Source organism: Microplitis mediator, chromosome 1 (assembly GCF_029852145.1).
Source record: "Microplitis mediator isolate UGA2020A chromosome 1, iyMicMedi2.1, whole genome shotgun sequence".
NCBI classification, from domain to species: domain Eukaryota; kingdom Metazoa; phylum Arthropoda; class Insecta; order Hymenoptera; family Braconidae; genus Microplitis; species Microplitis mediator.
In genome coordinates, this window is record NC_079969.1 from 7,851,586 (window position 1) to 7,867,274 (window position 15,689).

The window sequence follows — 15,689 nt, forward strand, 5'->3', positions numbered from 1 at the left end:
CATGTATATATTTTGAGAAAAAAAACTTTTTAATTTTTTGTAAAATTCGTTTAGTTAAATATTTTAAATTTTCGAAAAATTGTTGTGAAATAAGTACCCACATCAATATATTTTGAGGTCAAAAAATTTTTGATTTTTTAAAACTTTTTTTATTGAAGAAATAAATACATAAATTTCCTCTAAAATGAGTACCCACATCTATATGTTTTGAGAACAAAAATTTTGAAAATTTTTTTCAAGTCGATTTTTTAGGAATTTTGGTAAAAATCAATTCAACTTTCAATTTCCGCTGGAATAAGTACCCACATCAATACATTCCGACGTCAAAAAATTTTTGATTTTTTGAAATTTTCCTTATTGAATAATATATTTTGAAAGTTTCTCTAAAATGAATACCCACATGTATATGTATTGAGAAAAAATCATTTTGAATTTTCGAAAAAATTTTGTAAAATTTAATTCAATTTTAACTTTCCATTCCTTTGGAATGAGTACCTCTACATCAATGTATTCTGAGGTCAAAATTTTTGATATGTTGAAACTTATTTTTTTGAATGAATACAAAAATAAATTTCCTCTAAAATGAATACCCACATCTCTATGTTTTGAGAACAAAAATTATGAAAATTTCTTTTCAAGTCAACTTTTGAAAATTTTGAATTTTTGAAAAATTTTGGTAAAAATCAATTTAATTTTCAATTTCCTCTGGAATGAGTACCCACATCAATATATTCCGAGGTCAAAAAATTAAAAATTTCTCCATTATTAAAAAATGTCGAACCCCTTCATAAAGTAGTAATTTATTGCAGGCTTTAGAAAGCTGTATTAATAAATTTATAAAAAAAAAACGACTTACATGAACACGAGCCATCGCATAACGTTCTGGGCTGGCAGTTTCCTTGGCAATAACCTCCACAATAAACCTATCTTGATTATACTCAGCCATGTATCCACTGGTGACCAATTTGCCATCTTGACTGACGTTAAATGGACTGGGTACAATCGATCCCGACGGTTTATCCGATCCGTACTTGTACAAGTTAGCACTAGCGACGTAATAGTGTAAGGTTCCGTTATCACCGAGATCCAGATCAGTAGCAGTGAGCTTAGCCACCAAATCATTAACATTAGCCATTGAATTAATGCCAGCATAATAATCCGAGCGTTCGAATTCCGGGGGGTTGTCATTTTCATCGAGGATGTTAATGGTCACGTTAACGTGTCCGTAGTCGGTTGTAAATTTATTCGAGTCGCTAATGTAAATGTCGGGATCATTAGCCGCGAGAATTGTTAGCATATATTTGTCGCGTAATTCACGATCGAATGATTTGTTGGCGTAAATTGTCCCGTCAGATTTGTCGATATAGAATGACCGGTCTTCATTGCCCGATTCAATGTAATAATAGACGCGCGCATGTCGCCCTTCGTCTTTGTCTTCGGCCATTACTTGGCCCACTACGTAACCCTTAGGTCGATTTTCCGGGATCATAAAATGATAGTCGTCGTAGAATTGCGGTACATTGTCATTAGTATCAACCAATAAAATAGTGAGAAGCCTTAAGGTTTCGTAGAAAGTCGGACTGCCGTGATCGGTAGCGACTAAGACCAATTCAAATTTATTTTTAACTTCACGGTCTAGAATTATTTTGGCACGCAATTCTCCGGTTTCGGAATCGATCGAAAACTCTTCATTCTCTTGGACATTTCGATTACCAACTTTTAGATGATAACTTATACGCCCGTTTTCACCGGGATCGTTATCGACAGCTCGTACTGTCATTACAAGATAGTTTGGTACTCCAGCGTTCTCAGGAACTTCTACGGTAGCGTTTGGCAATTCGGGCATAATGAATTCTGGTTTGTGCTGATTCACGGGAATGACGCGGATGTCAACGTAAGCACGATCAGCATGAGGACCATGACCAGCGCCATCTCGTGCCTCGACTTCGATCCGATAACTACCGGCTCGACCGACCAGCATCACCGCTGGATAAAGGAATCCTGTTTCGGGATTCAGATTAAACGAACCGTCTTCGTTGCCACTGACAATTTTATACCAAACGTCACCGTTGAGACCCTCGTCGGGATCTGCTGCGTGAACCTGGAGAATAGTCGCCGGAGGGTTTATGGGAAGATTCTCAGCTACTGATGCTCGGTAGCTGTGTTGAGTAAAGATCGGCTTGTTGTCATTGACATCTTCAAGATTGATGACCACTTGCGCGGTCGTGGACCTGCGGGAATTAAGAGGACCACCATCACTTGCCATTACTGTAATAGTCATCTCAGACTTTTCTTCGCGATCTAACACAGTAGCACTTCCTACTGTTATTTCACCTGTATCATGGCCTATATTGAAATCCGAAGCATGTTCTCCAATTAGACTGTAACTCACTTCACCAAAAACACCTTCGTCAGCATCTAATGCCTTGACAACGGTCACGTGGGTGCCTGGAGGTGAGTTTTCTTTCACGGAAACCTGGTAAGACTCTTTTTCAAACTTCGGATCTTGATCATTAACATTAATCACATTTACTGTGACTTTGGCGGTTGATGAGAGCTGAGGGAATCCAGAGTCATAAGCAACGACATTGAACTCCAGGGATTTAGTCTCTTCGTAATCGATTACCTGACTAGTTCGGACTATGCCTGTAACATTGTCGATATTGAAGTAAGAACTAGGAGGTTCGATAGCGTAACCCGCGATATTACTGTCAGCATCCGTGGCAGTGAATGCGCCGACAATAGCGCCCGTTGGTTGTTCTTCCTGCATTTCAATCATGTATTTAGGGTTCTCACGTGTCCAGGGTTTCAAGAATTCGGGCGCTTCGTGATTGACATCGATAATCGTTACCACGAGGGTTCCGACCCCTTGCTGAAGTACTTTGGCACTAGTGTCAGTTACCACAACATTAAGGCTCACGGTAGCCGCTACTTCGCGATCAAGTGGTCGGACAACAGAAACCTGACCAGTCTTGGGATCTACCGCAAAGAAGTCTTTGAATGCCGTCGCGTTTGTGACCAACTGACCATTTTTGTCAATAGCCGTTATTGGTTCAGTAATTGAGTATTTCAGAGCATCTACTGTACTACTGTCAGGATCTTTGGCTTTCAGACTAGTAAACACAGTTCCTACTGGCGAGTCTTCAGTCACTTCGGCTCTCTGGGTCGTAGGTTCAAAATTTGGTGGTTTGTTGTTATTATTTTCAACTTTTATCATCAAAGTCGCGGTTCCCGTTAGACTAGGGATTCCTCCATCTAAAGCAATCACTTCAATATGATAAGCATTGCGCGTATCGTAATCTAATTTACCTGAGACAGTGACCAATCCCGTAGTTTCATTGATAACGAAATCATCGAAAGCGCCCTTCTGAATGCGATACTTAAGTTCTGCATTGACACCACTGTCAGCGTCAGTGGCGACGAGCTCTTCTACTGCAGACCCTAGAGGCGATATTTCTGGTACGCTGGCCGTGTAAACGTCTTGTAAGAATGCCGGTGCATTGTTATTAACATCACGCACTGTTACATTCACTACTGCGGTATCTGAGTAAGTGCCGTCAGTGGCTTCCACAGTCAAAGCGATCCAATCTTGACTCGAGTTCGTCAAATCAACTGGCCCATTGTCGGATATTGTGATTTCGCCGCTATTGGGATCGATGTTAAAAAAACCCATTTCATTACCTTCAGCAATAGAATATGTGATTTTTGAAGTCTTATCACGATCGCGCGCCTGAACTTTCAGCTCAGGATCAAATTTATTTGAGCCTTCATCAATTACCGCACGGTATTTGTCCTGCAAAAAATGTGGCGGGCTGTCATTGGAATCAGCTAAAGATATTCGCAATGAAACGGTTGTAGTTTGACCTTCTCCGTCATCATCGGTTGCTTTGTAATTAAGAAAATATTCACTTTGCTCTTCAAAATCTAAGCACGGTGAGGTTCCAGGTGATGGACAAGCAGCAACGCTTATTGTACCATTACGTTTGTCGACGTTAAAGTGCTCGGAACCCTGGCCCATTAATTGGTAAACTATACCCGCGGTACCAAAACGTCCACTGTCACGATCGCTAGCGCGTATTGTTGCGATATTTGTACCTGGTGCTGCAGTTTCCGAAACAATAGCTGTGTAAGTCGCGCTACTAAATGACGGCGCATTGTCATTCATATCTTTGATGGCTACTGTCACTGTGGCAGTTGACGAAAATTTTGAGGCTGTTTTTTCCTCAGTCGCGATAACAAGGAGGATAAATTTACGCTGATTCGGATTTTCGTAATCTAGGGAGGCGTTAGAAACACGAATTGTTACAGACGTACTGCCTGTTGCATGCTGAGGTTCGATCATAAACGCACCGGAAATGTCTTCGAGCTTCAAACTAAACTCGGCTCCAAGATCCTAGAACGTCAGATTGTGTTCAAAAATCACTTTACCTAGAAAATAGTTAACCTAAGCAATAAAAAAGACTTACCAAATCAGGATCCTTGACAGTCATATCAAGATGCGGCAATGGCATACCATTTGGAACATTTTCTGGTATCTCGACACTGTACTCACGTCTATTGAATGTCGGTGGCTCGTCATTCACATCTTTTATCGTAACTGTTGCCTCAGCAGTCGAAACTGTCGTTTCATCATCCCCAGGAACCCCATTTACTACTTCACGGGCTTTGATTTTAAGATTCAATACTCCCGTTGAATTTTCAAGAGCTTCACGGTCCAAAGGTTTTGCCGTGCGTAATTCACCGCTGATTGGATCCAATAAGAAGTAATCAAATGGATCTACAAGTTATTCATCAATAGTAACATAGTTCTATGCATTCAAAAATTGGAAGCAACATTGAGCCCATAATTTTAATTAAAAAACTTACTGGTCACTAATTCATAAACAATTTTACGCGGGATTCCTCGGTCGCCATCCCGTGCTTTTACAGTCATGACAAGTGTACCAATAGACGCATTCTCATACACAATTCCCGTTAATGAATTTAGAAATTCTGGCGGACTATTCTGTACATCTGTTACTTTTATTTCAACTCCTGTTGTTTCATTGTTTGTTCCATCCTAATTTATTTAGATATTATTATTAATTAAATTATATACTATTAAAAAATAACTGTGTAAAATAATTGAAGTGGGTTATTGTACGTGAGAGATAATTGTGAACGTGCTACTAAAACATTTTAGTTTAATTAAAATCCCACTTGTATGACGTGCATACGTGTAGATATTAATTTAAGTGAAATACTCACACTTGCACGTAATAATAATTGATAGAAGGGTCTTTGCTTGTAATCAAGTGGCTCACGTAATACAAGAGCTCCTACATATGTGTTTTCACTCTTCTCCACATCAACAATACCAAATTTATTACAGGCGTCAGGAAACTATATTAATTCCATTATTTAATTATTATCATTTTTATTATCGTTAGAGTCGAAATCTAAGGCATACTTTGAACCTAGACTTACAAAGGTTTGAGTTGAACCTACTTAGACTTATGGAGGCATGAATTGGAGAATTTGAATACTGGAAAATTGATGCAAATGATCCAGTCATCTTTCCAGTGGGCAAATGACACCCAAGGGTGGATTGAATCCCACAGGCAGCCTGACTTCGTTCGTTTCACGATATATGTTTTTGTAGATCTAATTTAGGCCATTGTAAGCCTAAGTAGATTCAATTTAAGCCTTTAAGTCGATTCATTTCAAGCGTGTACAATGATTATGTCCTAAAAAGTCTAATATGGGTTTTCAATGCTCATTTGGACTCAAAGTATCCCGTAGATTTTGACGGATATATTTTTAAAAATATAATCAATGATCACAATTAAAATACCTGGGGTTGTGTAACACAAATTAACTCAATATTTTCACCAAGTAAATCTGGATCAGTTACACGTATGCCTGGTAATATTGTTGTGCCAATCGGTGTATCCTCACTGGCAACTGCTTCATACGGAGTTCCAGAAAATTTTGGTGGATTGTCATTAACGTCAAGGACAATAACGTATGCCTCAACGCCAACAATATTCGGCTGTTGGCCTTCAAGTACACGATCTTCAAGACTTACTAAAAATTTTATCGTATCATTTTCCTAAAAGAACACAGAAATTTTATCAATTCCGTTCGTGATTGCTAAGGGGGAGATGTTACATTAGGGTTCAAAAAATAATTATAATTAACAATTAACAGTTAGGACTTGTTCTATTAACAATAACCGTAATTTGAGTGAAACTTTGTTAGCTAAATAAAATAAAAGGGATTTTACGAAAGTGGGAATTATAAAATAGAGAATTAGAGAATGCACCCAAGTCTGATGAAAATTGTTTCGGGATGCCTAATAATTTCTCAGTCCAATAATTTCATACTCTACCCGCCCCTTCTCTTGCTGCTTAAGAATTTCAAGTCTCATGGGTATCTTTAGAGATACGGCATTTGTATTCACGGCTAACAATTACCTAGCCAAGCAAAGCTCTGGCTCTTAGTTCAAATGAGATTACAGGGCGTCTTCTCTTACCGTGACTACTACTACTACTACTACTAACTACTACTATATCTTTTTGTGCTTATACTGGTTCTTCTTGTTCTACCGCTATACGCTTTACGCGCTTAGCTTTTGCTGTGAATAGAGAAACTAAAAGAAAGCAAAGGAATGTCGGGCTTTGTTTAATTAAATTAAAATGTCATAGGAACAATAGAATACGTGATAGATAAAGGATTTAAATGGAAATGGTCTGAAAAGTTTTAATTATCGTATTTATATTATATATAGAAATTCGAATTGGATAATTCGAAATTTTTCAGGGTCATCAGTGACTACTTAACTGTTGGGTGTGGAACGTGGGTACAGTGTTGAGACATCTTCAGGGCAAATAGACCTCACGCTTTTGTGAAAAATTCATATTTGCACTCTCACTAAGGTTCGAACCCAGCTCCTGGCCGATTGAACATCCGAACGATCTAGGTTCATACGCCTTTGGACTGTTTGGCCAAGAGCCCGACGATTCAATTTTTATTTAACGGAGAGCTTAGTTTTTTAAAGTATCCAAAAGTAATTATTTCGTAAGTTCGCGAGCTCTATTTACATCTAACAAAAATTTATTCAATATGCGAATATTCAAAAACTTGCGAATAATTCAGAAAGTTTCAAATTAGCATCAGAATATGTGTATTATCAAGGCTGCTGGTCATTATTGGAAGAATATCTTTACTATTTATGGAAAAAAAATTCCAAGGGCAATAATGAAATGACTATAATTTGGTTCAATTACAGTATTTTGTAAAAGTCACGCAAAATATTGAAATCATTGGCTCAATTCCGGTTTACAACAGATGTGTATCAAAAGAAAAAGAAAGAGGAGGTAAAGGATGTATGAGAAAAGACAATAACAATGGCGTCTGGTGTATTATAATGTCATAAACTGGATCATGATATTGTATATACCTTCCAGACACTGGATACAGGACAAAAAAAGAGGGTTCATTCTTTTGTCTCGTGTCTTTTATTTTAACTAGCTGAAAAAAACGAAAACGTGAAAGAACGACAAACTACCAAACTCTATCGGTAGATCGGTTTTTTTTCTTTTTATTATTTTCTTTTATAGTCATGTTCATTTTTCTCGATTTCTCCATTCAATTTCACCCCAGCGCGTCTTTCATTTTATTTATTTTTCTCTATGCACGAAATACCTCAGCCAATACTCGTCGCGTATTGGAAAACGTTTTGTTCGACATGGTCATCCTCCTATTGTTAAATTTTGTTAACGTATATTTGTTAGTTTTCATTAAACGCTTTATACACGAACATGAGACTGATAGAGTTTACAGTAGTAAATCTATTTTTTGTCAAGCTAAACTTAATAAAAGCCCGGAAATGAAATGAAAACTTTACAAAGTTTTGAAATTTTCGAATTTTCAGGGATGTTTTAGTTCAATATTATTTTTAACTTACCTCCCGATCTAATGGTTTTGCGAGAGTTATGATTCCGGTTGTTGGATCGACGGTGAATTTGTCAGTTGATTGGATTCCATATTTAACCTCCGAACCCTCGGGATCGTGACCCTTGAGCGTAAATACTTTGGTGCCTACTGCAGTTGCCTCGGACATTGGGAGACCAAGGGGGTAACCACCCGCATCGAATATCGGTGGCTCATTTACGTTATTACTAGCTGAAACATCAAAAGATTTACATTTTTTTAATGATGTAACCAAATATTTAATTAACGTTTTGCTATTCATTATCAATAAATGCAAAACTTTGGTAAATTTTAAATAAATATGCGTGATATTGATATTTTATTGAGTTATAACGTCGCTTTGATGTTCTTCTGATAAAAAATTTATTGAATGTAGTTTTTAATTAAAACCCTAGAGGAATTTAAAAAAAAATTCAAATATAACATTTGGGCGATTTGAGTTTTTAACTTCCCGCTAAGAATATTGAAAATTTTCAAAAAAAAGGAAGTTATTGGTTTCGGTCCGATTTTCGAAAACCGAGTTTTCAACAGATCTCACGTATTGAGGTCCTAGGAAACTATTCTGACTATTTTCAAGATGATGTCCGAGTGTATATATGTGTGTACGTACGTACGTACGTATGTAAATATTCTGTAACTTTTGAACGAATGAACCGATTTGGCTTTTTGAGGTGGCGTTTGAAGCAGCTTATTAATGTCAACAATTTGATGAAAATTGAGCATAATCGGTATAGTATATTCGGAGATATTCTGAAAATAAAATTTTTTTTTCGGATAACTTGTAATGTACTCGATGGATTGATTCCAAAACCTATCCAGCTCTAAATCTTTATAAGCCACGTCGAATGCCACCTCAACCATCAAAATCGGTTTATTTGCTCAAAAAAAATCGTTGTCGAAAGAATTTCGAAAACGTGTTTTTTTCTAATAAAATCCAAATTGTTGAGCTAATTGATGACAATTTTTTTTTTGAACGTTATTTCAAAAGATGTTGCTGATATAAAATAAAAAAAACAACGATTTACTTCATTATTTTTTTGTGATATTGTTTATTACTCGAATATTCGCAATGAAAGCCCATACAAAGTTTGGAAACCGGCCCTTGGATGGCCCATCGCCGGGCCAGTCATAAGTAGCCATTCATTGGCCAGCCATCGGCAGCGTCGTTTGAAAAATTAAATGGCTGCTGGTAATTAACCAGGTTTGAGTAACTAATTGCTAATGTCTGGCCGAGTGACGGCAGTCAGACATCGGCCGATCTACGGCATTTTTTCCATTAACGGCGACTTTGTATGGGAGGTGCGAAATTACTATTTTCGAGCTTGAAAAGCCGAGAAATGAATTAACAATAGTATTTTTTAACTCAAGTGCTCGAAAATAGGAGAAAGTTTTAGGACCGGTCCACAGGGTCAGGCAGTTTTCAGTTTTTTTTTTCTTGGAATCAAAATAATTTTTTCCTGATTAGTTTATTATTGGAAATTTATTATATGGCAGGTATACAAGTAGAATATTGGATACGTTTTTCCAGAAATAAAAGAAGATCAATTTTTGTTTACATTTTGGAAAAAATTCGCATATGGACTCATTGTCCGAATAGAAAATTACTTACTGATAAATTTATAATCACGTATTGTAAGTTAATTGCAAAAAAACATTTTTCGAAAAATTTCAATTAATCTTGAAATATCCATTTGAAAAATTCAGAATTTATTAAAAACTCTATGTCAATTTCTCGTCGCATAAAACATAAAAAAAATGAATACTAAAAAAATATACATAGAAAAGTAAACAGAAGCATTGACGGTTTTTCAATTTAAAAAAAAAAATTTACAAACCGATAAAACGTCAACATTCACGGCTTCAAAGCCGACGAATTTGTCAATTAAAATTCTCAACTCCAGCGTAAAAAATTTAAATATAAAACAGAAAATGCATATAAAAAAAAATATGGTATACAATTTTTTATTTCCAGGTTTTTGGGTTTGAAATAAATATTGCCGACAAGTTAAGTCACACAAAGACATATAAATGAACTAAATCACCTTGGCCTTTTAGCGAAAGTGAAAAACACCCTTGGGTAAAAAATAAAAGAAATGTTAAAACTACTACCACATTAAACATATATGTCGTCTACTACTACTACTACTACTACTACTTTCCCATTCCTATTATATAGATACTTATGAAAGTAAAGCTTGGAAGCTTTACGCTTACGCTTTTTTACCGAGTGTTTTATACTGCCGGTAGCGTAACGGGCAACAGCAAGAGCTTTCATGTTCGCAGGCCAATCAGGGAAAAGGAGCTTTATCGCAGCGAGTCAAGGCGTCCGATCGATTGGAAAGTAAACGAGAAAAGGGATTAGGAAATGGCTTGCACTGTAGCAGCCAACCGTGCATCTTCTATACAAAAGAAATATTAAGTAAATTATCGATCTAGATGGCGACTCAATCTTGTTCTTTTTACTTTTCTATCTCAATATTTATAATAGTAAAATAGGAAAAAAAAATGAAAGAAATAATGATCAAGTTAAGAACAATTTTCTCTTATCTTGTCACTTTGCTGTCAGTCTGTCGTCTTTTATGCACTTAAAAATCCGACTAGTAGCTTTAAAATCTTAAATATATTTTACTCTCATTACGATCGTATTTTATAAGTTTATTTTATTATTACTTTAAAAGGAATTTTCAAGTTTTTTATCGTCGATTTAAGCTTGAGTTTAAATTTAAAACAATAAAATAATTTTTAATGATCACTTTTGTGTTAAATAATTGAAGGAAATGAATAATTTATAGTCTAATATTGATTGAATAAATTATATAGTTAAATATCTATATTATTCTAGGTATTTTAGTCGAGAGTACACTCCAAGAGGATTATGGACCCGGATTAACTGCATAACCCAACAATTCATGGAAATTTGCAAACTATTATGGAGTGGAATTTTGTGAATATACATCAATTACAAGAGAAATACTAATTAATAGCAATACTCGATCAATTTAAGTGTAATTTATATTTATCTGTTAATGTTATTTATCAAATAAAAAACTTTTTAGGTGGAAATATATATCATAATTCAATTGAAGTAGTTCATAGACGCTGCAGTCAGATAGCGCCAGTAGAAGGAAATAGACATCCCTAGATAAAAAAGACCTCATTTGAACCTCTATATCGTAGAACCCATCAAAAATGAATCATATATGCCCATTTATGGGTTACATATAAGAATTAGCGTGTTCTATATATGTATCATATATGCTCTATATATGATTCCTATATGCTCAGTATATGAATTATAGATCCTCTATATATAGACCATATACTGAGCATATATCATAAATATATAACCTATATGTGAATCATATATGCTCTATATATGTAACACATGCTCTACACATGTGTCACATATGCTCTATTCTTGTATCATATAGGATTCATATATGATCTATATATGAATCATATATGCTCAATATATGATTCATATATGCTCCATATATGACCATAGGCCTTCTACATATGAATCATATATGATCTATACATGAATCATATTTGCTCAGTATATGATTCATATACGCTCCATATATAAACTATAGGCCCCTTACATATAAATCATATATGATCTATATATGAATCATATATGCTCAGTATATGATTCATATATGCTCCATATATGAACCATAGGTCCCTTACATATAAATCATATATGATCTATATATGAATCATATATGCTCAGTATATGATTCATATATGCTCCACATAAGAACCATAGGTCCTCTACATATAAATCATATATGATCTATATATGAATCATATTTGCTCAGTATATGATTCATATATGTATCATATATGTTCGATATGAGCTTACATGATTCATTTTTCATCCTAAACGGAAATAAACGCAATACAAAAGTTAAAACGAGGTTCTATAATACTGCAACAAAAGTAAAACTTATTTTAAAACATTTGAATATCTACTAGAATACAAATGCCTTCTTTTTATTGGATAGAAACGCGACTAGAGTCATTTGGTTATAGATTGACATTTAAACGGCGTACATCTTGTATCTCCATATACATTCTTTTCTTTGTCTTTCTTTAACCACTGTAATTATGGTATTGTTATTTCTAGTCTGTGTGTTATTATTTTAATGTAATAAGTAATTTATTAATTATAAGTTACTAGTTATTACCATTTGGTGTCAGAAATCAGATTTATTTGCAGCTTACATTTGAAGTTTAATTTTGCAACCCGGGTAAATTTATACTTTATTTATATCATAACTCATACATATTTTTGTTGCGGGTATATTGGCTACCGTAAAAAAAATGAAATCTAACGACATAAGATCAGATCAGATATCAAATTATATATATTACAGATAACAAATTCATATATTGGATTTGAATCTGATGATATCTGGACATATCTTATCAGATCTAATTTATATCAGCTAAGTTTTTTTTAATGTTCAGATTTCGTCATATATATCAATACCTGATCAAATATGGTCATATCTGTCCAAATCTGGCTGTATCTTGTCAGATTTAATATTTTTTTCGTCTTCATTTTTTTGCTAATAATTCCGTGGGTTCTAGGCCAGAATATCCAATGTAAAAATAACCATGAAAAAATATCCAGTAGAAAAAATATTCATAAGTAATAATTACCACTTGAAATAAATCCGTGTTCAAAAATATCCATAACCACTTTGCCGATCAGTATCCACTAATTATAAGATTTATTATCAGTAATTATACATTAAATACATTAAAATTATAATAATCCATCAAAAATATCATATTATTAACATGTTCTATATCTATTTCATGGGCCATTAATACAAAAATACCCTATTTTCTAACAGTTACAACACATTTGTTTTATCATTATTGCATATATATATATATTCATTAAAAAATCTATATTTTTACAATAATGGTATTAAAAATATCCATGTATAAATTGTTGTTTTCATATCAATGAACCACTTTTGCAAAGAATTATTATTCGCAACCGAATGGCCTAAATATCAAATAATAAAAATTTTTGTATGATCATTCCTGAGCGTATTTAATGCTTCAGACATGAAAAGATATGACCAGACATGAGCAGGCATGGTCAGTTCTGATCATTTTTTCCCGGGTTCCTTAACCTTGATCCATAATCATTAACATTATGGCAAAAACAATTCCAAGAATTGCTATTTTGGATATTTTTGAGAATTGATTATTTTCATTTGGATATGTTTATTTATGGATAATTTTTTCAATGGATATTATTGCATTGGAGATTTTTCATGGATATTTTTGCATTGGATATTTTCATGATGGATATTCTGACCGGTCACCAGTTCCGTGATACTAAGTTTAAAATTTCTCTATTTACGTCCAAAAAATTTTGTTATACTGTTTTTATTTTTATTTTGGAAATTTCTGAGAACAATTAATGCATCAATTTATACTATCAACAATAATATATAAACACAAACAAATTTGTTCAGCTCAATTTAATAATACACTTTTAATACAAACATAATATAATTTTATCAATACAAATCCACTTGCCAATCACCGATAATGAATATTTAATTATAAATACACGTAATTAATTAAATAAACATTTATTGTACAGATAAAATTGAATAAATGCCCTTATGCATAATTAAACAAAATTATTACACTAGAATAAACAAACATTCATTTTAAAAAAAAATTTGAAATTATTCACATACAAATGAACCATGTGAGCAAATAAATGACCGTGACTAATAAAAGTAAAAAATGTAATTTTCGAGAATTGCTATTGTTCGTTGTTGCGGTCAGTATGTAATCTCTATAATCCAATTGTTCGACTCTATACAACATTTTACATACAAGCCGAGCCGAGCTCATGTCTCATCCCAGTGCGGCATTGAATTTTTTTTTATTTAACACGCGAATATTCAGCACCCGCGGGAATTTTCAGTTAATCGATTCATTCGCACGTTAAATTAGTTAGTTCTTTATTTGTTTTTATGATAAATTTTTCATTTCAAACAAATAGACGAATAAGTAATTTATATAATGGGTTTTATCACTTTTGGTAATAACTTTGGCAATTTAAAAAGTCAATAAATGAAAAAGAAAAAAGTTTGAATATAAATGAAATTTAGATATTAATTTTTTTTTCGTTCTTAATAATTTTTTACGGATGCGGCGCAAAAGGAAATGGAAGTACTAGTTGACTTAAGTTCTCTCATTATAAGTTCCCGAGTCAAGTAATTTACATAGGGTAAAGTATTTCCATTAATTATCGAAATCATTAAGCTCTAGGTAAATAAGTTGTATTGAAGTACAAATTGGTTGAATCGTTAATTTAAATTTATTTTCGGATCGAAGGTTTTATTGAAATTTTAAAATTAAATTTTTTATTTCCTACTTTATAATGTAAGAGAGTAAAGTTTTAAAAATAGTATATTACGCATCTACCCGCATGAAGAAATTTTATGCGATAAAATATATGAATATTATAATGTGATATATTGTACAATATAAAAAATGATATTTATATTTTTGCCATACTAATATAAGGTAATATATTGAAAAAAAATATATTGCTACTATATATTGATCGTTTATTTATCAATATAACTTTTTTTTAAGTATGTTTAGCATATGTATCTTTGTATACCTTTTTTTATATTGATACGGGGGAAGGGGGGGCAAAAGGGGGTAAGGTAGGCAAAACGGGGTACCTCCAAAATTTGATAAAAAAAAATTTTATATTTTAAATGGTTTTTAAACATTCCAAAATCACTTCTGTAAATATAATTAAGCGTTACTTTGAATTTTTTTCGGTAAACTTTTTCAAAAATCAATTGTCAGTTGAAAAATATTAATGACTTTTGTTTTATGATAAAAACTATTAAAAATTTTTTTTCTTCTTTTGTATCCAATAAACATGTAAAATATAATTTTTCTTCATGTAAATTACTTAAAAAAAAATTCAACTTAATCAAATTCGTTTAAAATCCAGAAATTTTTTTTTTTTACCTTTTTTAGGGGGTACCCCACTTTGCCCGCAGAAATGAAAAATTTTTTTTTTCAACGGTAACTGAAAATTTCTTCTATTTACTTTGAATATCATTAAAAAAAAAAATTGAGCGTATTTGAGTCCTCGAAAACTTGGTATTTCCTTAAGTACCCCTTTTGCCCCTCCCTCCACTATATTGTACTGAAAGTAATGTACCTGAAAATCGAAACCTTTTTCGCGCGACGAAAATGAAAAAAATTCATGTAATTTCACTGCTTAAGGTGAGCTAAGGACTAATTGGGGATGACTGCAATTTTTGGCTGACATACTAGCACATACGCGAAAAGTTTCCACTTTTTTAACATTTTTTCAATCTTTTGGTAGAGGATTACTTCTAGAAATTTATATTATATAAATTTTTCAGTGTAAGTAAACGGGAACAAGATGTTATTACATTTTATAAAAAAAATTTGTAAAGGAGCGTTGTACTTTAAATATAAATTTTAATATTAAAAAATAGCTATGGCATTTAATCGACGAAATGTTTTGAATTATTCAGCTCATATGAATAGAATGCTCGAGATTCCTCATGCAATTGAGATTCCACAAGTACTGTTTTTTTCGTATGCTCGTAAACTCTTCAAACGAAAACGAATAGTTGAATAAAAATGTATATATATATAAATACGTGTTAAATACCCAC

General features: G+C 33.3%; 1 protein-coding gene across 1 annotated transcript in view; it reads right to left on the bottom strand.

Moving 5' to 3' along the window:
- LOC130678312 (cadherin-87A) overlaps nt 1–15,689 on the bottom strand; it is a 58,031-nt gene that overhangs the window by 6,116 nt on the left and 36,226 nt on the right. Inside the window, exons 3-8 of the mRNA XM_057485480.1 lie at nt 7,949–8,166; nt 5,834–6,091; nt 5,248–5,382; nt 4,867–5,059; nt 4,467–4,777; nt 857–4,393 (exon numbers count right to left, since the gene is read on the bottom strand). Of these exons, the coding sequence (XP_057341463.1) occupies nt 857–4,393; nt 4,467–4,777; nt 4,867–5,059; nt 5,248–5,382; nt 5,834–6,091; nt 7,949–8,166 (4,652 nt within the window). The remainder of the gene's footprint in view (nt 1–856; nt 4,394–4,466; nt 4,778–4,866; nt 5,060–5,247; nt 5,383–5,833; nt 6,092–7,948; nt 8,167–15,689) is intronic.